Below are 27268 nucleotides of genomic sequence, written 5' to 3' on the forward strand. Positions count from 1 at the left end.
AAATAGTTAAGAGATTTTTATTCTAACAGCTTTAATTACAGTGCTTGTTTGTCGAAATGAAAACTGAAAACAAGTATACAAAACAGTTGATTACTAATTGTGTATTGAAAGCAAATAAGATTTTCCACAACACTAAACAAACCAGTTCTGATCGTTCCTCGAGTCAAACAGCTCCAGCTTCTTCAGTGTTTTATCAAAATACAAAAGAAAGAAGTTAGGTCTTTCCTGATGGCAAATCTGAACCTTGCAGTATGAGGGATGTGAAGGGTTTTCACACACATACACAGAGGTGGGATTGTTCCAAAAAACGGTATCACTACTTCTAGAATGAAGTGAGACTTCAAACTCTCATGCTTTTTTTTCCTGGACACTACATAAGATGGCTTGGATGGCATTTCTTAAGTACAGCACTTGATGACAGAGCTTAATTGCTACAGGCTGCCGTGCACTCTGTGGAAAGCATTTGCCTTCTGGAGTAGTTCTAAACAAGAGAGTCCAAAACACTTTCTTGAGGGGGGAGAACCAACAAGAAAACAGAGGGTGCCCAAACGCATAAGGAAAAGGCCATTCTTGCCCAAATCTTGCCAAAGAGAACTTGAGGATCATGGCGTTTGCCTGCGCATCAATTTCTCTATCTGTGGCCAAAACTGAACTAGCTCTGACTTTAGGAGGGACTCACATTCACATAAAAACACAAAAAGGTCATCAAGCACAGAGAGATCCAGAATGTTTTCCACTCCAAGGATCTTTTAACATGTTACGTTGCTGGTATTCAAGTTGTTGAACTCAAAATGGACATTTTGTTCAAGTGTTTAAATTTTCCTTTTTCAATAAAAGAAACAGACATCTCCAGGCTAAAAAATAGCCATCAAATCTGGCCTCCCCACAGACCTCGCAAGCAAAGAGGGATCGTGTTCAGCTCTCATGTACAACCATCTACTAGCAACCTTCTCTGAAACCACTTTGAATCCCTTTCCCAGTACTAAACAGCGAGTTGATTTTTTTACAATAAAAAAGCTGAGTAATATTGCATAGGAGTACCAGAAACTGTCTCATTGGAAACGAGAACTATTTACATTAAATAAGAAACCTAAACTGTTTCCAGGCTTGATTTGCCACACGTACAGCATGGTGAAGGACATCCTGTGACAAGAGAAATGAAAACAGCTTCCGGCACTCAATACCACAAAGTAGCATGGTTTGCCACGTTAGAATAAAGCGAAGGGAAGGAGAAGGAGGAAATGAGGGGTGGAAAGAAGAGGGGAAACAGGAAGAATTTTAGGGCTTCATTTCTGGTTTCGGAGCTGATTGGACAACCAGTCCAGTCCTTCATAGAGACCGTCTCCACTAGTAGCACAGGTGGCCTGGATATACCAGTTCCTGTGACGAAGGGAATGCAGTCCTAGTTTGTCTGTGATCTCTGCTGCATTCATCGCATTCGGCAGGTCCTAGAAACAAAAGCAACTTCGCTTTAGAAAATGCACTTTTCCCTTGGGGGGGGGGAATCAAAGAAAGGAGACACATTAAGTCAGACCAAAGCAAAAGCTATCACAAGTCCTAAAAAGGAAATTCTGAGTAGTGTCCTATCAACTCTTCCCACCTTCCTACTCAGTTACTACCATCTTGCTTGGACATCACCATCTCCTACTGCTCATGAAAATTGTTTTTTCAGTGGAGCTCGACTGAAGCACCAGAACTGAAAGTCACAAGGGACTCTTCTAAAGCAGTGTTCCCAAACTGGTGGGTTGTGACTCACCAGGGGAACCAGAAGAAGGCCATTCCTCCTTAAGTGGAGTGGCCAAATATTAGTACCCTGACAGAGTCACATAAATCATGGTGGTGCCAGAAGCAAGGGGCTTTTTACCTTACCTGGGGGGGGGGGGGTCACACTGGAGCCTCCCCACTGTTGAAAATAGCTCTGACTGGCAACTGGAGTCCACTTCCAGTTTTCAATCAAAAACCAGAAATGGGTTCCGATTGGAGACATTTTCAGTAGCAGCGAGGCCCACAGAGGGGACTGTGAGACTCCCGGAGTTCAGCATGATCCCCAAGTAAGGTAAAAAGCCCTTTCTTCCTGGTGCCACTGTAATTGCTGCAGCACTGCTGCTGGCCTGCCATGACTTACAGCATTCTCATGTAGGGGTTTGGGAATTGCTGATCTAAATACCATCTTCATTATGTTAAAAGCCTGGGTAGTACATTTATAAATGCAAATATTAGCAGCTGAATGTCACAAGTTGTCATCCACTCCAAGCTTAAAGGCATCCCACCTTCTCATTAGAACTGTCCAATTAGTCAATGGATTTGTCTACTGTGCAGGTGCAGTGGAGTCTCCGCGGCTTGCAAAGTTTCTGAGTTAACACAAGCCAAGTCAAAGGAAACAGTTCACTACTTTGGCTCTGACTGTTATAAATGCAGCCAGCAGTAGGCGAACATGGACAAAGAGGCACAAGCTCTGCAACCACAATTTCGCTCTTCCCAATTCACCTTCCAAGTCCTGTTTTTTTAAAAGATCTTTGAGTGATTTCACAAGGGAAGTGAGGGAATGGAGACCAAGTAAGGCAGCTGCAGTCACAGGAAAAGTGCTGCACAAGGCACAATAATGGGAACCTCTATCCAAAGCCTTAAAGACTGCTTCTCATACACCTATAGGATGCCATCATGTATCCTTGGAAAACTCCACCCTTAATTAGGCAGCAGGTGGATGCAACACAGTCCCAGCTGTAGTATCTGTTTACAATAAGAAAACCATTGTTTTAAGATGCTGAGGTGAACAGTTAAAGCTCAACTGTGAATGCAGCCTAAATGTGGACAGGTGGTTACTTTTAGTGCACTTGCCAACATCACCCATTTCTTAAAAGTCTGTAAATCCGGAAGCACTGGGGTTTCATTTCCTTCATTGCAACCAAACCCAATTACTCTGGAACAAATCTATATTGCTGCTTATGTGCATTTTAGCTAGGGATGGAACACTAAAAAGGAAGCCTCAGGCTTTGAGAAGCTAAGGAGAGAATTCAAGGTTAGAAAGCACCAACCCCAAAGTCAGTGACTAAAAAGATTATCTTTACTGCAGAAAGCTCTTTAACTGCTCAGTTACATGCACACAAGACAGTGGTCAAATGGATCCTGCTTCCTGTTGGCATGGAGATAAACCAGTACATGCAATACCTGAAATGATCCTAAATTGGACAAATGTAAAGACAGTGGTCTGCCTGCCCCCTCAGATGACGTTCTGAGGTGGAAATTAGGGAACATGCTCCCTGGAACTGGCAGCTGCTACTCTTTCCAAGGCATACCTCTGAACCCTGCAGATTAAGGCCAACTCCTGAATACCTCTTGTTCAGACAGACTGTTTTGGCTATCACACTAATGTTAGTGGGCTGCAGTCCAGAAACCTGGCCACAAGCTCTCTACATGGCAGTTTTCAGTGCCCGGTTGATGCTCCACCACTGGAGATTTGCATTTCTCTAAGGTTCTGTGCTTTGTTGAAAAATGAACCACAAACTTTAGAGGTTTTTTTTTTTTGCTTAGATGAATCCAGTCAGTTAAAGTTCACATATGAGTGATGTCCCAAGGAGTGAGAGATGGATGTGAAAAGTCAGCCTTACTGGAGAAACAGCTGCTCTGCCCCATATATTTTGTTAGCTTTGTATTCTGTTACCACAGATACTGATTCTTTTAAAATTCCAGCTTAACACTAAGCAATGGTCAAGGGACAGACACTCAAATAATCCTCTGAGCTTGGACAATGACTTTACACAGATCTCTTCCAAACTTAAGAATGGATTTTTTTTCTTGAGCCCCTGGCATGTTCAAGCCCACTACCTTGTTTTTTGGTATAACACTGAAGATGACTTATGAACTCCACCAAGCCCTTCAGAGGTGCAGCAATTTGGAACTGCCAATAAAGAGCTTCACCACATGCAAGCAGGACAATCTACAGGAGTAAAAGTTTTTAACATGAGACTGCTATCTTCAGCAACTCAAAAGCATCAAGCAGTGAAGGAAGTCCTGGGAATGCCTTCATTACTGCAGCACCAGGCACAGCAGCCATGCAAGAGGTCATGATTTGGCTGCTGAATGCTGAAACAGTTTGTCAGGGAAGTTTGCTTCTACCAATGGATTACAATTGGACTGGAATGTGAGTTTTTAAAACCCATCCCCACATGGAGTCACAGTTGGAGATATAAAATTCCCCATAGAAAAACTTCAATTTCTTCCTGCTTTTTCCAGAACACAGGAATTTGGGAAAACATGCAATATTTACTTTCTTATCAGATCTAAACTTGCTGTATTACTTTAATAACAAAATGAATTCTGTGTACAACTTTGCATACAAAACTGTACTGTTTGGTATAGTTATGAATGCATAACTTTCATAAATACCTTAAATTTTATTCAATAAGTATAGCCTGTAATAGAGAGAGAGCCTGTAATAGAGAGAGAGCAGCATATACTTATTCCAAATAAGTATAGCCTGTAATAGAGAGAGAGCAGCAAGCTGCTGCAGCCAAAAGGTACACAAGTTTTTTTTTATTTTTGCAAGTTAAAGAAAAAAGAAAATTGAAAATAAACTATCAATATTGTAATAGTCTTCTCTCCATACTGGATAATGTCTATCTATAGTATTCAGAAACAATGCAAAAACTTGCAAACCCTTTTTTCCAGAGACAACAGTGAGATGGGTGTGTACACACCAGAGAACAATCCTGCCAGCAAACAGATACCAGCTCTCTAGAACAGCGGCTCCCAAACATTTTAGCATCAGGACACACTTTTTAAAATGATACACTCTCAGGACCCACTTAGCTTTTGAAGTCTAAAAAAGTGTTTCACTTTGCCAGTTGCTCAAGTCTATCTTTTACTATAATGGAGAGCAACCTTCTGGAGCATTTGTTGAGCTCCGTGTTCACTGATCAGGACCATTCTGGTGGCCTTGCATTCCCCCTCACCCAGCCTTTGATAAGAGCCAAGGAAAGTTTCCCTACTTGCAGGAAAACACACACATGTGGCTCAGTTTCACTTTCCATGGAGCTCAATATGTTTTCCTTGTCAGTTTGGAGGGGGACGACTTCCTTCCCGAGTGTTTTCTGGGGCCTGTGTTCATTGGACCTTAAAGGATGTTCAGCCCTAAAGGCTGCTGTTTGATTTATGAATGCCAGAGTGTGGCTAAAATGGTAATTGGGCAGCAGCGCTCCCTCCTAAGTAGCAACCTGTTTAACCCTTGACACACACAGCCTAATCTGCCTTGTTAGTTTCATGACCCATGGTCCACAGGTGGGTCCCAATCAGTTTGGGAACCGCTGTTCTAGAAAAAAAAACATCTGCCTCCAGTTTAACAGGGCACAGTTCAAAGACTATCAGAATGCAAACACAGTCCCGTTACTTTCACACGCTGCAGGTCACACATCTGAAGCAGGTGAGGAGTTGAGTAGTATTTGGGTGCAGTCCACAGAACTGTAAATAGCCCATACATTGTAGATGGTCTTACATAGCAGCTTGTAAATCAAGGGGGAGGGGAGTAGTTGGTGCCACTACTGAAAAGGCCCTATTTCTTGCCACCACCCCACACACCTTCCTGGAGGGTGGTTCTCATAAGAGGACTTTCTCCTATGACCTAAGGAGGCAAACTGGATAATATGGAAGTAGGTGATTTCTCAGATACCCTGGCCCCAAGCTGTATAGGGCTTTCAAGATCCAAAGCAGCATCTTGAATAGGGCCCAGAAAATGAATGGGCAGCTGCTGGAGAAGTGGCCTAACAGCCAAACCGCCTACCTCCAGTTACTACACAGGCTACTGCATTCCAAACTGTCTTCAAGGGCAGCCTCACATATAGCACATCACAATAATCTAATCTCACTGTGGCATGGATCATCGTGGCTAGGTTTGCACGATCCAAGTATGGCCACAGCTGGTGTGCCAGCCGAAGTCGAGTAAAGGCCTCCCAGCCACAGCTGCCACCTAGGAATCCAGGAGTAGCAGTGAATCCAGTCAGATCCCCAAGCTGTGGACCTGCTCCTTCAGGGGAAGTGCAACCCCATTCAGTGCAGGACAATGCTCCAGCCCTGCCATCAAGGATTTCCAAACCAGGATAACCTCTGCCTTGTCTGGATTTAATTTCAGTTTTTTATCCCTCATCCAGATCCCTACTGCCTCCAGGCAGCACTCCAGAACCTCAACCACCACCATGGAATCTAAAGGAGTGGAGAAATAGAGCTGGGTGTCATCAGCATATTGATGGCCTCCCACGTCAAATCCCGAGATGACCTCTCCCAGTGGTTTCATGCAGATGTTAAACAGCATGGGGGACAGAACTGAATTCTGTGGCATCCCGCATCTCAAGGGCCAGGGTGTTGAATAGGCATCCTCCAGTATCACTATCTGGGGCTGATCCTCCAAGTAGGAGCAGAACCATTGCAAAACGGCACCCCAACTCGGTCAATGGGCCCAGAAGGATACCATGGTTGATGGTGTTAAAAGCTGCCGAGAGCTCCAGCAGGACTAAAAGGGATGCACTCCCCCTGTCCAGTCCCTGCCACAGGTCATACACCAAGGTAGTTTCTGTCCCAAAGTCCAGATTGAAAAGGATTCAGATCATCTACTTCATCCAAGACCCTCTGGAGTTGAGATGCCACTACCCACTCAATCACCTTTCCCAGGAACAGGAGGTTAGAGATTGGCCAGCAATTGTTTAGTACAGTGGAGTCCAGGGAGGGCTTTTTCAGGAGGGGCTGAACCACTGCCTGGTTTTTCAGGAGGAGACAAACCCCCTCCCGCTTCAAAGCAAGCTGGCAACCCCTTCATCAAAAAGGAGTTGACCACCCTCCCCATCCACTTGGTCAGCCCCTCCCAAGCAGCTCTAACTACCCAGACTGGGCAAGGGTCAAGCAGGCAGGCACAATCACTCCCAATCCTTACCTGTTTGTTAGCAAACACTAAGAGGACAGCATCTCTGAGTTCATCTTCTGCCAACATTCTCATAAGTTCTTCTCGGGCCTCATTGACTCTCTCTCTGTCATTACTATCAACCACAAAGATCAAGCCTATCAAGAAAGAAAGCACCAGTTAATTCACAACATGCCAGAGATCCTAACAAAGAGCAGCCTCATTCCAACATTTCAAGAACAAAGATTTTTAGCCTGAGAGCCAAACAGTGTTGCGATCAGAAGTGGCAAATTATCACCATTGCTCTTCGTCAGTATTGAATTAGGCTAGGAATGGAGGAGCAAAGTGACATGGAGAGTCAAGTTCTAAGTGTGAAGAGAGGTCTCCTACCACAGGAAATGTGTATGTTATTTTAGACACTGATTGCCAACAGAATCTATAGCACATTTTAAATAAAGCCTTTATATAATTAATGACAATTACTGGTTTTAAGACAGTAATTTAAGAACAGCAAATTAAAACAGAGTCATTTGCAAATGCATTGGCTTTGATCAGGGAAGAGTTACATTGCCAGACAGCCCTCTTCTAGACTGGGTCCGAAATCCAACCATGTAATATGATTAAATATGTTTTAAGAGAATTCTGGGATTTCTCAAAAAGGCAGGAAGGATGAGTTAGAAGTAATCTTAGTAAGATTGTGTGTGGGAAGGTGAAAACACTGAGCCAGTATTACAAAAAGGTACATTAAAACTCAAGAAGCGCAAGTGGATGTTGAACAACACTCTCGACGGTCTGGCACCAAAATGGTTCCCGGCCACCATGATACTGTGGAGGTGCCCGGGTTTGGTAGTAGCCCATCTGACTTGGCTCTGGGTGTACAACCTGGTGGAGCCGCTGGTGTAGCAGTGGGCTCTCGCTGGCATCCAGTACTGGTAAGCAGGCCTCACTAGAAGCTCGGTAAGACAGCATGACAAGTGCCGAGTACAGAGCCAGGAGCAGATTAAAGCACAGTGCGGCCATGTCCAGGTGGGTGAGGGCTCGGTATCTGTTGGCGGCTGCTGTGGCTGCTTGAACAAAGTTGATGGGATCCTGGCCAAGCACAGGTCTCCTGATATTCCAACATGTCCAATAATCCTGCACCACTGTCCCAAAGGTGCAAATTACCAGAAGTTCACTGTACTTGATTTTGAACTGTACATTTTGAAGTGATATTCTCAAACAGTTCCCAGCATTTTGCTTATCAAAAGCAGAATTATGCACGACATTAAGCACAAATCACCCAAATATGCAAGAGGCAAGATTTTCACTAGGTTCACAGGTCAGTCAGAGACATTATGCTACAGTAGCTGCTGTACAGCACATGAAATATTCAAGGCATGTCTTGATGCATGATGGTGAGCCGGGCAAATTCCTGTGCAAAAACCAAGTGTGTTAACTTGTTTCTCCAGAGATTTTGTACTTCTAATTCTTGGTTCACAACAACTTTGACACTGCAAAGGAAAGCAGCCTTTGCAGAGGATTTCAAGTGTAGTTAAGACCACAGCTGACAAGGGTTAGCTGTCTGTATCACAGAGGAAACACCTTCTGTGCACAAAGTAAACTGAGAACAAAACACATGCCTATCACTCAGAGCTTCTGTTAGCCTGGGGGCTGGAAAACACAAGCACGGAACAGACATGAACCTTGAGACACACAGCAATATCCTTCACTGGTTTTTAGCCTACTAATTTTTCAAAACAGCTTATCAGGTAAGAAATGTCTGGAAATAGCTAGAATTTTTATGGCTACCAGGTGGGAATTTTGGACTGTGGTAGGCGATAGCACCACTGGTCTTAGGCTAAAGATCCCCACAACATTTTACACAGCTTAGCTCAGGATACATTTTAAGAGACAGCTTTAAAACTTATTTTGCACCATGCTGGTTGAAAGGTCTGAGGCTGTAATTTCCTCAAGTTTTTACCTAGTTTAGCATCAAGTGTTAAATGTAACTGCAATAGAACCAGCTTGCAGTGAAGTCAGCAGAACCATCTTGCAGAATAAATGGTGCAAGATGTCAAATGAATCCCAATCCACATGCATTAGCAGGAAACAGGCCAAGCTAGGGCTTGACAAATTACTTTGGATCCAGGAGCTAAACAAATCTTTCAGTGTTCAGGGTTTTCATGTATTCATGATGATGGGAAAGTTCTCATGAGTCACTAGTGAATGGTATAAAATAGATTTCACATATAAAGCAACATAGAGAACAATATCATCGGGGCACCAAAGTCATAGACAAGAACACACTCATGGCACTATATATTTCCACTATTATAGCAACACTGAGAAATAAGAAAATGTAAAGTAGGCCTCATTTTGATGATATTCACTAAGAAAAAACTTAATGCTTCTGGATTAATGCTGTTGTACAAATCTATGGTAAGGCCACACCTGGAGTATTGTGTCCAGTTCTGGTCACCGCATCTCAAAAAGGACATAGTGGAAATGGAAAAGGTGCAAAAGAGAAACACCAAGATGATTACTGGGCTAAGGCACCTTCCTTTTGAGGAAAGGCTATGGCTTTTGGGCCTCTTCAGACTAGGAAAGAGACGCCTGAGGGGAGACATGATTGAGACATACAAAATTATGCATGGGAAGGATAAATGGATAGAGGGATGCTCTTTATACTCTCACATAACACCAGAACCAGGGGACATCCACTAAAATTGCGTGTTGGGAGAGTTAGGACAGACAAAAGAAAACATTTCTTTAGTCAGCATGTGGTTGGTCTGTGGAACTCCTTGCCACAGGATGTGATGATGGCATCTGGCCTGGATGCCTTTAAAAGGGGATTGGACAAGTATCTTGAGGAAAAATCCATTACGGGGTACAAGCCACGATGTGTATGTGCAACCTCCTGATTTTAGAGATGGGCCATGTCAGAATGCCAGATGCAAGGGAGGGCACAAGGATGAGGTCTCTTGTTGTCTGGTGTGCTCCCTGGGGCATTTGGTGGGCTGCTGTGAGATACAGGAAGCTGGACTAGATAGGCCTATGGCCTGATCCAGTGGGGCTGTCCTTATGTTAATAAAAATTTCCTACTATCTTCCTCTCCAGTTTAACCTTTACTAGTCTAGCTGGCATGAACATGGTAAGAAAGCAAAGTAGCTTCTGTCACACTTTAGTTCAGCGTTTCTCAATGTTGTTGAGACATGCCACTTCACGTGTGCCCTAATAACTTGCATACCTTAAGAAGCAACTGGCAATGATGCCATCGGCAGTTATGTCCAAGTTGGAAGGCCTGAATGATGAACCAAACTCTGATAAGAGGCTCTGAGTTAGCAGGGCGGCTTTTTCAAGCATGCAAATAACTGCATGCTGGAGCTCTGCCTGCCAAGTCACATACCATTTTTTGCTGTATCACGCCCTGGTCTTGCTGCCATACAGCGGGGGTCCAGGGGTGCCACACATATCACGGGTTGAGAAACACTGCTTAGTTCAACATGACAGAACATGAACACTACTCTTGGTTAAGGTGGTGGTGTTGCTGTCCTGCACTGAGGAAGCAAAGGTTCAAACACTGAACCAACTGATGAATTAAATTGTCAACTACTAAAAGAAACCTCAATGTTACATTTGTCACATTGTATATGCTGCAGCACCAAAAATACCATTTGGTTATTTTGGTATAAATGCATTTAGGTCATTCCCAAAAAAGCATCCTACAGAGCACTGTTAGGAATTAATACTCTGGGGACAGAATGCAACCATTAGCTACAGAATGCAAAAGGATACCTCCAACCACTAGTTACCAGAAAATGCATTCAAAGTGCAAGTACACAGACGCGTCACATACGTGAATAAACTAAGATCACCAAGCTAGGAAGGAAGCTAGGTAGGAAGGGAGACATCCTACCTGGGATACCTGCACAAAGAGTGTACTCCTGCAGCATGCTTCACTTCATTCCAGTTCACAAACTTCTATGTGATGCAGAAGACTTGGATGCAGCTTATCACACTCCATTCAAATACAGGCAGAGGACAGCTGACAAGTTTATTTAATTTGAAGGGGGTCTTAATGCACTGGCCAAACAAAATGGGATTCTCTAATTACTAAAAGTATGTGAACATTATTGAAGACTACCCACCTTGTGTATTCTGGAAATAGTGGCGCCAAAGTGGCCTGATTTTATCCTGGCCGCCCACGTCCCACACTGTGAAGCTAATGTTCTTGTATTCTACTGTTTCTACATTAAAACCTGCAACAGAAAGGTAGGAAAGAATATCGTCAATACGCAAAAGGATAATTAATCATGTGAGTAATACTAAAGTGGATACAGAATTCAGATTTCCAATATGCTCCTCACCCACTGGCCTTCAGAGTACTTTTAACCACTTTTAAATTGTCAGTCTCAAATGTTCATTCATATGCTGGTACACACACACACACTCTATCCACTCTTCACAAGTGAGCTTCAAACAGTTGCTCAACACAGAATTCTGCATCTGAAAGGCAAAAGCACTGCCTAAAAGGTGAATTGCTGGATTAGAAGTTTGAAACTTCTTCAGCACAGACAGATGACAAAACATAGTGCCAGCTAAAATGCCACTGGCAGACCCCATAATTTTAAGTAGTGTTAATTTGGTATTCTCATGAAGGTAGGCACTAAACTTCCGACTGGGTAAGTTATCTTGCAATATCCATTGACTGAAATGGTTTGCCACACATCTGAACAGGAGTTGAACGGACTCGTATTCCTTCCATCACATTTTCCAATACACCTGTAACCCAAGAGACTTTTTTATATACACAGGCCTGACAAATGGGGGACATAAACCCCAGATCAGGATGGTCTAATATGTGGTCCACAGGCTGCAAGGCCTCTTTTGGCGGCCCTTGAAAAGCCCCACTACCTCCTCCTGATTCAGTAGCTTTTCGATCACCCTGTTGCTCTGTTCCAGCTTCTCCTTAGGAGAAGCTGAAACTGCATAGCAGGGAGATCAAGACGCCCTGCCACAGCCTTCTTCTCCTGCCACTGCTTCCTTCCAGTGACTTTGGCAGCTCAGAACCTGGAAATAATTGGTAGTGATATCATCATGACACTACCAATTACTTCTGCATCTGGGTACTTGGGATGTGGAGCCAGGTCTGATAGCCCTCTTAGTAATAAATTGGACCGCCCTGTCCTGATCATTCATGGATTTTTGGATGCCACCTGTCAGTCTCCCACCTTTAAAACAGAAATACTACTGACCTTAATTTTAGGGCTACCATTCTCCCAATAATCCTGGTTTGTGCCTCAGTAAGAGCAGATTCTTTAACCAAAGCAGTGAAACTGTTTTCAACAACATCTTAACAAGCAGATTCACATATACACCTCATAAGACCCATCCTATATTCTACCTTCTACCATCTTCATCTCCAGAACTATTTCTCTTAAAGGTGGCTAAATGAAGAGGAATGACCTGAAAGGTCTTGGGAGTTCTACCTTGTTCTCTTCATGGCTGAATAGCAACACATCCAAGAACACTGCCTCACATCACCATCACAGTAATCACACAAATGCAGCACCACAACTAGTCCACTGCTACAGTTGGGCAACAAGGGCTTTGCTACAAACATACCCCAACACATGCAAGCTAGTTTTATACATTTTTAATTAAAAACAGGTCTCACTGTCCTATCTTATTCTCATAAGAGTGCATAGGATTGTATCTTTTATCTTAAAGACATCCATAATAGGAAACAACTCAAGTCTTACCTATAGTAGGGATGGTAGTGACTATTTCACCGAGTTTAAGTTTGTACAAAATAGTAGTCTTTCCTGCAGCATCCAACCCGACCATAAGTATACGCATTTCTTTTTTGCCAAAGAGGCCTTTGAAGAGATTGGCAAAAATATTTCCCATGTTTGAATGTCTGTTCAATCACTGGCCAAAGAAATCTAGAGAGAAGAAATTCAAGACCATTAGCTTTGTGTAGTACTAGAAACATACATAATCCAATCCCAGGAAGCAAGCATTGCTAAATTCAAGGGAAATTATAGAGGCTCAATGGAAAATCCAAGTCAGAGCACGAAATAGGGTACAGCATGGAATGTTCATGAGCTGTGCTTGCTACAAGATCCTCATCTTCATGAAGACCAGCAGTGTAAACACTTTCCTGACTGACATTTTCAACTAGTTTTTCCTATAGCCATTTCCACAGCTCTTCTATGCACATATAATTATACCTATTGAAAGATTTTGAAGCAGTTTTGTTACAACAACCACTAATGGAGTGGACTAGTAGTATAAAGACTGTTTAGAAAAAATACATTTAGTAGTAAACTTGCTCATTTTTACAACAGCAATTCTAACTGCTAAATATTGGAAACAAATCTTGAGGAATCCACTCAAGGAATGAATGCTTAAGGATCAGCAAACATATTTATGAATAATTAAAAGCAAATAAGAACTTGTAGGAAAGGAACAAGGTAGGTAGCACCCTGTAAAACAGGAAGATCAGAGTGCAATATTATAATCAATTTTCTTCAATTAAATAGGACTGGTTTGATAGAAAACATGTAAGGGCCAATCTGACACAGGAATAAAAACTGATTTCAAATTTCAAAGTATCACCACACTCCTGGTCTCCCTTTCCCCGCCTCATCACATCAACAGAAGGCCAATTCCAAGACGAAGGGTTTTAGTGGCAACAGGGATACACATTTGCACTCAGTCCTTTATTGAATGGAATCATTCAAGAGTAGCAACAATTTTCTATAACCCTTCCTTAGCATCAGTGGATATTCTGTTGCTTGGGAAACTGGTCTCCAAGTCAGAGGAAACTAGGAGGAAAAAACTCAGACCTTGAGATCACTGTCCCAAGCAACTGAAGACCTCTTGCATTTCAGCAGAGAACAGCCAGATGAGTGGGGGAAAGGGTCAGTAAAGAGGAATAGCAGGTACACCCTACTGCAAAGCCATATTTCTTCTGCAGCAGCTTAAAGTGTTTGCCCCAAGATGGCAGCCAAGCACCTTGGGGCCTAAAGATCCACAGCTCTAAATTGGAAGTTGCATAGGAGAGGAAGCCTTGTCATCCTTTTCAGCCATTTGCTAGATTGTTCCAGGACCTTTATTAAAGTTAAACATGTTGGCAAAATCAAAAACGATCAAAACCAGTTAACAAATGACAGGATATTTTATCTATCCATTATGCATGCTCTCCAATATCCATCAGTCCTTTGCCAGCGTGCAAGTGAAGCTGAGGCATGAAAACTCAGATACGCAGATTTTGTCTCACATGTAAACAACTTATGGTCCTACTATTCTGACACAGCTGGTGGCCTGCTTAATTTTTCTAGAAAGAGAGCACACATTGGAATGACTACATTCCCCAAGTTACTCCCGGTGGTAGCTAAACTTGGCAAGTTGTGATGTGTCTCAAGCTATATCCATGCTGTTAAATTCAGCTTATACCAATACTGGACTGTCAGATCCAGTTTCCAAGTCCTAACCACATTCTCAAACATAAAACCAAGATATAATCCAAGTAATAATGCCAGAAAACAAAGACACCTCAAATAATCAAGTTAGAAGTTGTACCCTACTTTTGAAATTTTACAACCAGGCACTTAAACATTTTTCTATTAAACCCCTGTTGTAAGCATTCCAAACACTCAGTTCATTATGCAAAACTTTCAAGAAAACCAGTCTTAAAGCGTTTTTGAAAAGGGTTCCATTCCAAGCACTCACCTGGATGGTAAAAAAATGCACTATAGCAAATTAAAAAACAGTTTCTTTGCACCTGTGATTTAAAAACAGCCTTGCTGACCTTTGTGATGTAAGATAAGAGTCATTAAGAAGACAATCCATCAATCAGTCCTCCAAGAACTTACAAAGAAAGGCGCTTCACTCAGCCCCTCTCTTCACCAATGCAAAGTGATCACCTTTCTTTCACCTTGCTCAGGGGGAAAGGAGGGGTCCACTGGAGAGAGAAGGATTGATGGATTGTCAGCCAGCTGCCCCACCTCTCATTAACAAGGCTATTGTTAAAAGACTGTTCAGTTTTTAAAACTGATTTTAAAGGGATGCATTTTTCCCCTTCTCCAGGGATCAGCACATTCCTTCTCATTTGCAGGGGTAATTCGCGTTGAGTCAAAACCGTGTATAAATAGGCTGGACCTGTATTACCTTTGGCAGGATCATTACATGCCTATTAACGCACCTGAGGAAACACCACAAATACTTAGGGAAGGATCTATTTAGATCACTAGCTAGGCACTGAGCACATTCCTACAAGCAGGAAGCTATCATGGAGCTTCCTGAAACTGCATGAACCAATGCTAAGAACAGGGGTGCCCAATCCCTGGCCCTGGGGCCACTGGCGGACCTCAAGGTCTCTCAATGTGGCCCTCAGGGAGCCCCCAGTCTCCAATGAGCCTCTGACCCTCTGGAGATTTGCTGGAGCCCACACTGGCCCGATGCAACTGCTGTCAGCGTGAGGGTGACTGTTTGACCTCTTGCATGAGGTGTGGGATGAGGGCTCCCTCCACTGCTTGTTGTTTCATGTCTGTGATGCAGTAGCGGCAGCAAAGGAAAGGCTGACCTTGCTTTGTGCAAGGCCTTTTATAGGCCTTGAGCTATTGCAAGACCTTCATTCATTTCATATAGGTTCATCTTTAATATATTCATTTATGTACGCTTACGTAAATTTATTCAAATTGTAAATGTAAATTAATTCTCCCCCCCCTAGCCCTCGACACAGTGTCAGAGAGATGATGTGGCCTTCCTGCCAAAAACTTTGGACATCCCTAGCTTAGAAGATAGAGAAGTTATATTCGCTGTACTTTATATCTGCCTACCATACATCTAAATTGGCATATTTTGCATAGCCTGTAGCACTGCACATTTGCTTCTAAAAGTTCTATGCCTATCCAAAGCTTCATGAAAGGGTTAGCACAACTGTCTCCAAATATACAATTTTGAATACTCCCTACAAGAATGAAATGCTAAATATTTTAAAGCCACAGATAGTACTTTTAAACTCTGTTTCCATCCATAAACTTGGAAGAAATTCTAAATATTTCAATGAGGTAACTCAGGAAAACACACTAATTTTTTAGGTTTTGCAAAAACCTGAACAGTGAAACATTCTTAACTGTTTTTCGAATATGTGCACATTTTTGCAACAGGTGAATTCAATATATGGTTTACAGTTAGGAGACTATATGCAAAATTACATCATATGACCTGACACAATGGTTTCAACTTTCTAAGGAATTCTTTGATGACCATTATTTAAGAGAGAACTGCAAAGATAATACTCTCCTAATGTATGAAGATGCCTCTTTTAGAAAGTAATTGCTACATCCAGAATTATATGTATGTAAAGTGCAAGAAGCAAAGCAATATTCTAATATGAGGCCAAAATACTGTATATGGGCAGAAATATAAAGGTTTGCAGACACCACAGTACCACTTACATCAGAGATGAAAATATGGATCCTTTGGAAGACAGCATTATAGGGCATATCTTGGCAAGTAAAAGATTCCTTTCACTGCTGCTAGATGGGAGTTGCAAAAACTAGAAATAGATTTTGGGGAGAAAGAAGTAGTTCTCTTGCAAAAGCCTAACTAGAGGGAAAGAAAAACTGTTCCCCCCCCCCCACCCCAGAGGTCCTTCCAATTGTAGGGGGTCTCTCCAATTCACATTGTGAGTATGCACAATTATACTGTCCTTCCATAATGGATGTAGGTTTAAAACAGCCTGCTTAGGATTTTCCTCTATTCAGGTAGTTACAGTTCTGTTTTTCCTTTTATGTCATCCGTCCATCACATCCAAACCCATTTGGAATTTCCCTTTAGGTACTGAACAAACTCTTTAAACCAGCATTTCTCAAACTGTGGGTTAGATGGGTTACAAGCCAATTTCAGGCAGGTCTCCATTCATTTCAGTGTGTATTTTATTTTAATACGCTACCATGGTATGTGACTGCATTTGGAAAATGTTACAGATCTGTACTTTTAACAATAATGTACTGTTGCCACAGGAGTCTTCCCTGATGGCCAAACACTGTCCAAGTTATATTCAAAATATACTGTTTGTGACTTCTAACCAACAGTGAACACATTTTCAGATTGTCAAAGACTGGAAATTAGTTTTAAAAGAAGTGTCTTGGGGCCCAATCCAACCCAACTTTCCAGCTCCGATGCAACCATGCCAGTGTGGTGTGCATCCTGCAGAGGGGGAACAGTCATTGAGGCCTCCTTAAGGTAAGGAAATGGTTGTTCACCTTGCGTGGAGTTGCACTGCAGTTGCATTGTCACTGGAAAATTCAGTAGGATTGGGGCCTCAGAAAGCTAAAAATGTTTCAGCTGCTCATGTAAAATCTTCAGACTACCAACTACATTAGGAATTAAGAAATTTGCATGTTTGTAGCACCCTCCCAAGACTTTGCATAGTAATGCAATGGATCAAAACACTGTCTTTTCTACTATACCTATGAGATTCCAGACAAGTATCAGCTTCATGAGGTAGATGTAGCTAGATATTAACAGCTCCTTATAACAGAAGAGTGCAACATCTGTGTGCAGGCATGCCCTAGGCCTGTAGGGAATGTGGCAGTGGTGGATCTCTCCAGTGATAGGTCCTCAGCTCACGGTGGGACTTGTAGCTACGCAGGGCGAGTGTGTTCCCTATGCCAACACAAAAAGCTCCTATAAGCAGAGCATTCTGGGTTTCAGGCATCTCTTTTCCAACTTCTAATAAGGGAACATGCAACCATATCACTCTACTGCAGAGTCCCCTGCCCCTGCTCTACTGTATTCGCTGGGATTTGCAGGGGCAGGGAAAACTCCACAACCCAGTGACATTAAAACACACTGATGTCTATTGGGAGAGAAGACAGCAGAGAGAATTCAGGGCTGCTGCTTTTGGCAGCACCCACACATCCTCTTCAACTTCTAGCTCTGCCATGAAGATAATCAGTCTTTTATTTGGAATTTTTGCACTAGGGTACGAATACTAGATAGCTACAGGAGAGCAGGACACCTCGACTCACACTGTATGAGTAGAAAAAGCAAAACTGTTTGCTGCTAACTTGTGCAAGCTCCTCAGGTGGTAGGGAGGATAACAGCTCTCTTCAAAGAAAAATGCCCAAAAGTTCTTTTGCAACATCTTCATGCACACCCAGCAAATAAATATACAGACACCGCACCTAGTCAGAGGGCATACATGACACCCAAGCCCACAGCAAAACACTTGCACGCTTTAAACTGTTTAAATATTAAGCTGCATTACTTATTACTCAATTCAGCATTCAAAAGCACAGAACTACTTTCACACTAAGTAGCAAGATTACATAGCAGTGGATAAAGGAAACAGTGGGCCAAACTGGGCTCAAGTCTGGTGAGAAGTGTGCTAGAAGGAACACAGTCAAGTTATATCTTTTGGTTTTCCAAAGAATGAATTAGAATCAATAAAATTAGATTTTTTTCATAGCAAGAAAAGCTCTTGAATATGAGAAACAGCTGCTATAGCAGGAAATGTACTAAAATTCCTAGCCTCTAAGCTTTAAAGGATTGCTATGCATTTGTTATTAAGATCAAGACTAAAAAGCTGATACTGCAAAATTATCAACCCAGAAAGGATCCTCCCAGATACTTTTCATGGAACTTCCCTTTCACATTCTATTCCACCAGTAGCCAGCACAAGAAACTCTCGCAGGATACAGAAATGCAGCAATTTCCAGGGATTTGATACAATAGATATTGTACTGAAGTTTAATTCTATGAAAATCAGGGTGAAATCCATTCGTTGCTATGACATTCCAGCCACACATACTGTACACACCATGTTCTTGACAGTAGCTGGGATATTTTTAACCTAACAATGAAGAAAGGAAGAAAATTCAACTCATTCCATGCTATGCTCCAACTCTATCAACACTATCATGCTTTAATTTTGAGACTACATGGTTCACACTCAAAGAAAACCAGCAGAGGCTTTACTAGGGTTTGTGACACCCAGTGCAAGAGCTCATTGCATCACCGCCATGATGACTTACTTGCGTGCCAGACCATACAGAATTACAATATCATACTTACAAATTAAATGCAGTGGCATCACTAGGATTGGTGTCACCTGCATTAACTTGATCTACTATATAACAGTACAGGACATCCAACAAATCAGTGACCAACAAAAAAAACCCAGCAGTGAACTTGGTGATATTCACACAACTGTATTAAGAGTTCTACTAATAGCTCTGATACATGGAAATGAGAGCTAACTCATACTAACACCTTATTGTTTCCCTGCTATGTCATAACATCTCATTAGCTCTCAGAACAATCAGTCTCAATGGTCAGGTTTGAGTTAAGAAAATCCACTTTGTTTCATAAGGCAGTTTTTTCCTTTTCTGGTTAGCCATAACCTTTCACTGAATAAAGATATTTTAATGCTGGTTGTTTCATTGCATTCTCTATTAAATTATGCATTGTACGATATATAACATGATGGTATTAACCGAAAATAGCAAGGTTTCCCAATTTTGGTCAGGAATGGCATCATCGCTCTGAGTGTGGATATGCCACACCCCCTAGCAACGCCACTGCCAGCAGAGACAGTGTTAATATGTTTTAACACACGGGTGGGCAGTAGAGATCCTTACCTTACCAAGCAACATAGGGAACAAAAGACTGCTGATTGCTTATGAACCCTATCCAGTCAATCTTCTTGAACTGCAGTATCAATGCCTCCCCCAAACATACTCCTTCCAATTTCAAATGTGAGGCAAGCAGCAATAAGTCACTTATTTTAGCCATCACACATTCATTTCTGATTTTCAAATAACTGTTTCTACTTCAAAGCACTCTTAGCATCAGCATATTGTGCTACATATTGCTAGGATACCACAGACACTGAACAGGTCAAAGAAAATATTAACAGAATGGCTTCAGGGCAGATGTTAGCAACAGTTCAGGGTAAAACAGACAAATAACTTGCTGCAGGCACTCACCTATAAGTTGATCTCACAGATAAGAGGGCAGGTTTTGAGCCCCAAATCATGGAATTTTCTATGGCCCTCGAATAAGTCAGGGGTTAAACTTAGGGGGGTCTGACTATAATTTTGTCTGACTTTACCTGAGGCCAGATCCTGAAAAATAACCTTCTGGTAATTGTTACCTAAAAACTGTACAGTTTCTAGTTTATTAAAAATACAATAAAAGATCATAAGATGCATTTTTGTTCATTAACTTTTAAAATTCTGGTCTTTACAATATTTGTGTAAACACTGTCAGAGTAAGTGTTGTGCCTGTAAACAACATACCAGTAGAACCATTAGTCAAATCCTTCTTTAAGGTGCCTGGTGTGTTAAGCCAGAGGCTCTACATATAACATGCAACATAAAACATGCAACTGGGAGTGTGCAGTTCAGTTCAAAGCAGGGAGACAAGCAACAAAGACTGAGCTGCGCACAGTTGCAATCCTCTTTACTCAAAAGCAGACCCACTGCTTTCCATGGGTATTATTCTTAAGCAATGGTGCATTGCAGCCTGGGACCTTGTTTCAGATGGAAATGAGGATTACAACCTGGGGTTTTAAAAACCAGGCCCCTAAACTTGGGTGTGAAATTCCTTGCAAATGACTTGCCAGGAATGTTCAGAGGCAGCAGCAAAAGAAGGAGGCATTTCCCTTCTTCTCCAAACTGAAAGGGGCTTCTGGGAATTGTAGGGAGGCTTTGTGGGAGGATGTGCAGCATTCCATAGCAGCAGCCCATACAGACTACAGTTCCCAGAAGCGCCTTCTCTTCCTGTCTGGAAAAGAGGCTAAAATGGCTGCCTCTGAATACCATAATTACTGGTAAAAATTCTCCTTTTTCTCCACCTGCTTCTCAGGTCATTTCCATGCCCCCCCCCCAACTTCACCAGACAGCTGCTGAGCTTTCCTAAGCTTCCCAGAAGCTCCCAGAGGATCCTGCCTCATTCATGCATTGACCTGGGTATAAGTCGACCCAGGATCTCATGCATGAAATTTTTCTAAAAAGGCCCATAATCTAAAGATTTGAAGAAATACAGCATATGGCCACTATAAAATACACTGCATATGAGGTGGGGGTGTGCATGAACAGGGACACTTGCTCTTCAACTCTTAAATTTAAGAGGTATTTATATTATATAAATATAAAATATCTTAAATTTAAGAGATCCATTTTAAAAAGTGCTTCTTTGTCGAGTTAGCAGGGGCACTCCAGCACTTTTTTGCCCTGATCACTAGTCAGTGTTTCCAAATAAAACTTCTAGTGCTTAGTCAACACAGGGAAATTTGCATTCAGAAAAAACATCTGACAAGGTCAAACAATGAAATTGGTTAATTTCGCAATCCACAAAGGTTTCAAGAAGATATTAAATATAATCTCATGCTTCAGTGTGTGAGCTGATACTTCCCTGAAAGGATTGCCCAATAAGCCTAGAGTATTGTGGGAAAGGGTGTTCTTCCTTGAAAGGTCAATGTCACATATTGGTCAAATGCACAGCTAGAAAAGTATAGAGTTGGCCAATTTGACTGCCCAAATGTCTCACATGTGCAAAGTATCTGCATCAATACAAGAACTATTTTCCTATCCTGTTCCAGCCAGTCATTCAATCCCCAATGTCTCAAGAATACTGCTACATAGACATCAACGTGTAGACAAGAGTTCTTTGCATTTTTATAGCACTTTTGGAGTGCGTAAAGCACTTTACATGCATTATCATGTTGCAATATTAAAAATTACCCTGTCACAAGAGCATTATCAATACCATACTGCAGCTGGGGGGCTAAGGAAAGGTGGCTTGCCTAGGGCCAGTTGATAAGTTAATTGCAGAGGTAAAAGTTGAACTGGGTAAGTCCTGATTCATAGCTTAATCCTAGCCACTATACTGTACTACTCTGTTTCCGGGACTGTTTCACAAAGCTGCACCTAAAAAAGTCAGAAGGAACAAGAATAGGGGAAGTGCAAAAGATGAGGAAAATCAGAGCCCTATTCTTACAAACCAGAATCACAATTCTAGGGATCAGCCAGTACTGTATGACAAAGCTCCTATAGTTCTGGAACACAGTCTCTATAGTAGCACATTAGAATTTGCCTCTAGTTCACTCAAGGTGTGAGGCAACTCCCAAACTAAACCTACAGTACACATGGTGTTGCAGAAGCTTCAGACCTCTTTACTACAACACCTTAAAGCTTGAAAGTTAGTTACAGTAATGAAGCTACAATACAGGCAACTTCTTAATAGTTTCCACAATATCCCCTTCTCAGGTTCTAACTAAGGAGGCAAACGTGACAAAGAGAGGGACAGAAGTAAAGCTCAATGTTTGGGAAATGAATATAGCCTCTCCCATCTGAACTTCTCTAACATGGATTGTTCCTTATTCTGAACACTTCACCCAGTACACACACACACACAAACTGCACTGAAACATTTTCTGGATCTTAATCACCTCAACTCCAAATACATTTGCTTGAAAGCAAGTCTTACTCATTTCAGAGGAACTTTTTTTTTCCAAATCATGAAACTTAGGATGAAAAACAAAGAAGTATGCTCTTCAAGGTAATTGAGAGATTTCTATGCCTTCCAGAGGAATAAAGAAGAGAGCTGTCTTTCAAGACCTAAATTATTGTATTAATGCAAACAATGAACATGTTGTGCCCCAAAGGTGTAATTCATTAAGAATACTGCACCTGCTATCACATTGAATTATATTTTATTGCCAGAAAGACAAATGCAAGCCATGAAAATCTGAGAGAAAGGATGACACAGAAGTGGGTGGGAGATGGTTGGCACTCTCTCACAGCCAATGTGACAGACCAGAAGAAACAGATGAATCTCAGCTTTGGTCATGGGGACACCAACTACCATTCCTCATTGCCTGCTACATCAGGGATGTTTTTTCTAAAAGTACTGGCAAGGATACAATGCAATTCCGTAAAATAGCCAAAAATACAAGGGAATGGATTTTTGCCAGCAGAATGCATCTGGCTGCTTCTAGCTGCAGAATGTAGCAATGCCCACAACTGGTAATGTTGAACCATATTTCAAATGGATAAAAGCCATGAAATGAAGTGTACATATCAGGGAGATTGCTTTGTTCCAATGGGTTGTGCTTGTGTCTGTACCATGGGATGAGACAACTCAAAATACCAGAAAAAAGACAGTGTCAACTCCCTCCCTCTTGAGCATACACTGCCCTGGCATCTTAAGTGTTTCTTTTTTTAATTTTGCCTGGCCTCCCCCAATTTTGTCTAATTGATTTAGTGCAGCTGCTAGTGGGGGTTGCTAGTTTTTGTTTTTATAGTGCATTTTATTCATGCTTAAGCTGCTGGGTATCCCCATTTAGAGGGGAAAGGCAGGATAAGTGTTTTTAAATAAATAAAAGGGATCATCACCCTTGTTTTCTACTCAGCAATTTAACTGGAGGAAGGAGTTCCTCCTCTGCCATTTCATGCTTAAGTTTCTGCACTTGAGTAACATTTTGTCCTGCTGGTGAAGTCACCAGTCAATGACTAAGTGATCAAAAATCAGTTTCCCCACCCTGTCTTCTCAAACTATGAGCTCAATCCAGAGGGAAAGAAGCAGAAGAATCTCCACCCCACTGTGTGTGTCATACACTGGGATCACACAGTAAGGGTGACACTATGGGGTGCCTGAGCAATAACAGTCTGCTCACCCCCTCCAAAGAAAGGACAAAAAAGTTATTCCCTATCAATCATTGATCCAATTCAGGCACTTCATGAAAGAGTTACTACTTCAGCTGTACATAAAACATAAAAGCGTGTGAGGGTCAGGAACATGCAGTGGGTGGGGAGGCAGGTGAGGCAGAGCCTCCCCACTGGAGTCCTTTGAAAAGCACTGTGAGGCGTGCAAGCACACACAACCAATGTGCACTTCCCTGGTTAGGGTGGAGGGGACACTACCCTTCCACAATCCTCCATTTTAAAAAGAGCAGTCAAAGTCCATTAAAGAGGATCAGTGCCCACTGGGAAAGACTGAACTGCCAAATTCAGCAACAGCAGGCTGTTGGTCACACCTTTAAAGAAAATAAGGAAATCACTGAAGCACTTGGGAGAGGAAAAAGAAAGCAGTAAAATAAGTCTGAGAGGCTCCCATGACTGAGTTAAGAAAATGCGTTTGGGGCGAGAGGAAGCACAAGGAAGAGCTTATTTTTCAGGAGTGGTGCCACTTTCCTATCACTTTTTTACATTTACACCCACACCCACACCCCACCCTCCCACTACCAGGAACCAGGAACGGGGCTGCAGGAGAATATACTGGGGGGAGGGAGCAGGAAGAGAAGCTTATTTCCCAAGAGTGAAGGGGGGGCCACATTCCTATTACTTTTACTTTTGTGCCCCACTTTTCCACTACCAAGGAAGGGGGGCTGCAGGGGAATATACTGGGGGAGGAAGCGAGAAGAGCAGCTTATTTTCCAGGAGTGGACGGGGGCCGCCTCCCTACTGCTTTTGTTTTACATTTGCACCCCCCGTGCCAAGGAAGGAAGGGGGGCAGCGGGCGGATACTGGGGCGGGAGGGAGAGCGCGGGCAGCGGCTCTCCTGGGCCTGCAGCGTCTGTGCCCCAAGGACGGAAAGGGGCTGAGACGGGCTCCGAGCACGTGAGCAGAGACGGCGCGAGGCAGCGAGGACAAGGGGCTTCCCTTCTGGCCCCCCGCCTTCCCTGGCCGCGGGCTCTTCGCACCGGCGCCCCCTCCGCGGGAGAGGGAGCCAGGCCTGAGTGCGGCCTCGGTCTCCCCTCTTCTCGTCCCCCCGCCAGGCCCTGGCCAGGCCCAACCGCCGCCCGGCCCGGCCCGGCCCCGGCTCCCGCCGCCCCGCTGTGGAAGGGCCGGCAGCACACTTACCGGCCTTAAGTGCTCCTTACCGGGCGGCGTGTCGCTCAGCCGGCTGCTCCTTCCTGCCCGGGCTCGCTGCTCTTCCTGCCCGCCCGCTCTCGGCCGCCTCCTCCCTCGCCCGCTGCGCCCAGGCACAAAAGATGGCGGCTCCGGCGGCCACGTCAGTGCCAGGGCCGCGCGAGGTACGACGGGTAGCGGAGGGGGGCTTTTTCTTCTTCACCCGAAAGGGCAAGGGAGAAAGGACCCGGATGGCTGGAGAGAGCGAAGGGGCGGGGAGCCGGAATCATAGGGAGGCGGCGCCTGCGCATAGGGAAGGAGGCGGGGCTTAGAATGGTCGGCGGGGGGGGTCTAAACTCACCCGAGCATGCGCAGTAGTCGTCGCCGCGCCCCCGGCCGGCCGTTGGAGCGTTGAGGGACGCTAAGGGGCGCGCGACGGTTGCACCTTCGCAGAGAGGGGAGGAGCCGTCGCGAGGAGCGGGCGGGGGAGGGGCCGGTGCTGGCCCCGCCCCCGATTGTGAGGGGCGCGCGTCCGTCGACGCCGGCGTTTCAGAGGGCGCTGCGCTGCCTCAGGGACAGTCGCAGCAGCGTCTTCTTCCTCACCGAGACGAAGACGTCCAGAAGCACCTCAAGAAAACATAAGGAAATAAATATGCTCGCATAAATTTTATATATATCTAAATCTACATATAAATACGTAATATATATATATATAAGTATATATACACACTATATATATCTACAATATGTAATTATAGTTGTATATATTATGCACATATATAAATTATGACCTCAAATAGCCATAAGCAAATACACACACACACATATATATATATATGCTGTACACACAAATATATATATATATATATGTAATTATATACATAAATTGTACACGTACATTAAATATGTACATTAAATATTATTACGTACATTAAATATTATTATATTATGTATAATAATATATACCCCCAGTATATATTACTGGGTAGATGGGACTCGTCAGCCTGGGAAGGCAGCTCATCCGAGAGAAGGAAAACTCTGATCCCAAACCTCCACTGCCTTGTGGCTACATCCAGTTATGGAAAAGGCTTCAGGAGTCAACCTCGAGGCAAAATCCGGAGCCGGAGTCCCTGAGGCAGTTCATGGCTGAACACAGTCACGTTCTGGCAACTCCTGCAACACCGCTGGAACCAACCGTATTGGCCTCTCCATTGGACCATTTCAGCGACATGGAGAGGGGGGATTTGCTGCATGGGTAACAGCCTATCCTCCATACCTACTTTACCCAGGCTTCGCGCACTGGAGAGGACACTCTGTTTGATTGGGATTGTGGTGGAAAAGGATTAAATATGGTGCTGTCCTGATCCTGACCTCTTTGCTCACACAGCTACTACTTAACTTAAAAACCAAGAAACCTCATCCACATGCCTTCATCCACTCTTCTAGCCCAAAAGATGGCTGGACACCATGAACTGGCATGGCCATTTTCCACTTTGTCTGAGTCTGGCGGTGGGGGCTTGCCTTTGGTGTGGGTCCGTGAGGCAGTTCATGGCTGAACATAGTCACGTTCTGGCAACTCCTGCGACGCTGCTGGAACCAACCGTATTGGCCTCTGCCTTTCCATTGGACCATTTCAGCGACGTGGAGAGGAGGGATTTGCTGCATGGGTAACAGCCTATCCTCCATACCTACTTTACCCAGGCTTCGCGCACTGGAGAGGACACTCTGTTCCAGATCCACCATTCAGAGCATGACACCATAGTCTTCCGAGACTGAAGGATGCCAACAAGAATAATATATAATGCTCTATATATACATGAATTAAATATATATAAAGTAACACAGAAATATATACCATAACATGAAACAGGACCACCCTTACAGGAATAAAAAGTGTGTATTTATTATCAAAGTGTTACTTCTGCTCACACACTTTGCTTAGCAACAACTATTAAACGGATAAACAGCTGCCAAATATTTTCAAATACATTCAACAAGTATGGCTGTCCTTAGGCCATTCCCTCTGTCAATCAATGTCAGTCAGTCAATCAATCAATATCATTGAGAAACCCAAGGCTGCCATCCCTGAAGGCCCAGGCAGGGAGCAGCTCCCAGCAGGGACATGCAGTGGGTGGGGAGGCAGGTGAGGCAGAGCCTCCCCACAGTATCCCTTTGTAAACTGCTGCCCACCACCCTGTGTAAGGTGGTGATGCAGAGCCTCCCCACCGGAGCCCTTTGACAAGCGCCTCCGCTTATGAGGCCACAAGCCAATTTCAGGTGGGTCCCCAGTCATTTCAATATTCTATTTTTATATATTAGACTTGATGCTCCCATGGTCTGTGACTGCATCTGGGGAAATGTTATAGACCTGTACTTTTAACAAGCTATTATTTTAACAATGTTAGTAAATGGGACTTACTCCTGGGTAAGTGTGGGTAGGACTGCAGCCAAGGATTGTTAAAAATTTCCTTCTTGATGATGTCACTTCTGGTCATGACATCACTTTCAGTGGGTCCTGATAGATTCTCATTCC

At 43.3% G+C, this 27268-nt stretch overlaps 1 protein-coding gene across 2 annotated transcripts; it reads right to left on the reverse strand.

The window, feature by feature from the left end:
* ARF1 (ADP ribosylation factor 1) lies at window positions 1-24924 on the reverse strand. Of its 2 annotated transcripts, none has more exons than XM_066627359.1 (5): window positions 24768-24924; window positions 12628-12810; window positions 11014-11124; window positions 6920-7044; window positions 1-1448 (listed from the first exon to the last, which is right to left on the reverse strand). In XM_066627359.1, exons 2-5 carry the CDS (start codon window positions 12773-12775, stop codon window positions 1287-1289), a joined length of 546 nt encoding a protein of 181 aa, XP_066483456.1. In that variant the 5' UTR covers window positions 12776-12810; window positions 24768-24924; the 3' UTR covers window positions 1-1286. The 2 variants fall into 2 exon arrangements, with proteins under 2 accessions (XP_066483456.1, XP_066483455.1); XM_066627358.1 differs by having other exon boundaries at window positions 24748-24923.
* Between the last annotated feature and the right edge of the window lie 2344 nt (window positions 24925-27268).

Source organism: Tiliqua scincoides, chromosome 5, assembly GCF_035046505.1.
Source record: "Tiliqua scincoides isolate rTilSci1 chromosome 5, rTilSci1.hap2, whole genome shotgun sequence".
NCBI classification, from domain to species: domain Eukaryota; kingdom Metazoa; phylum Chordata; class Lepidosauria; order Squamata; family Scincidae; genus Tiliqua; species Tiliqua scincoides.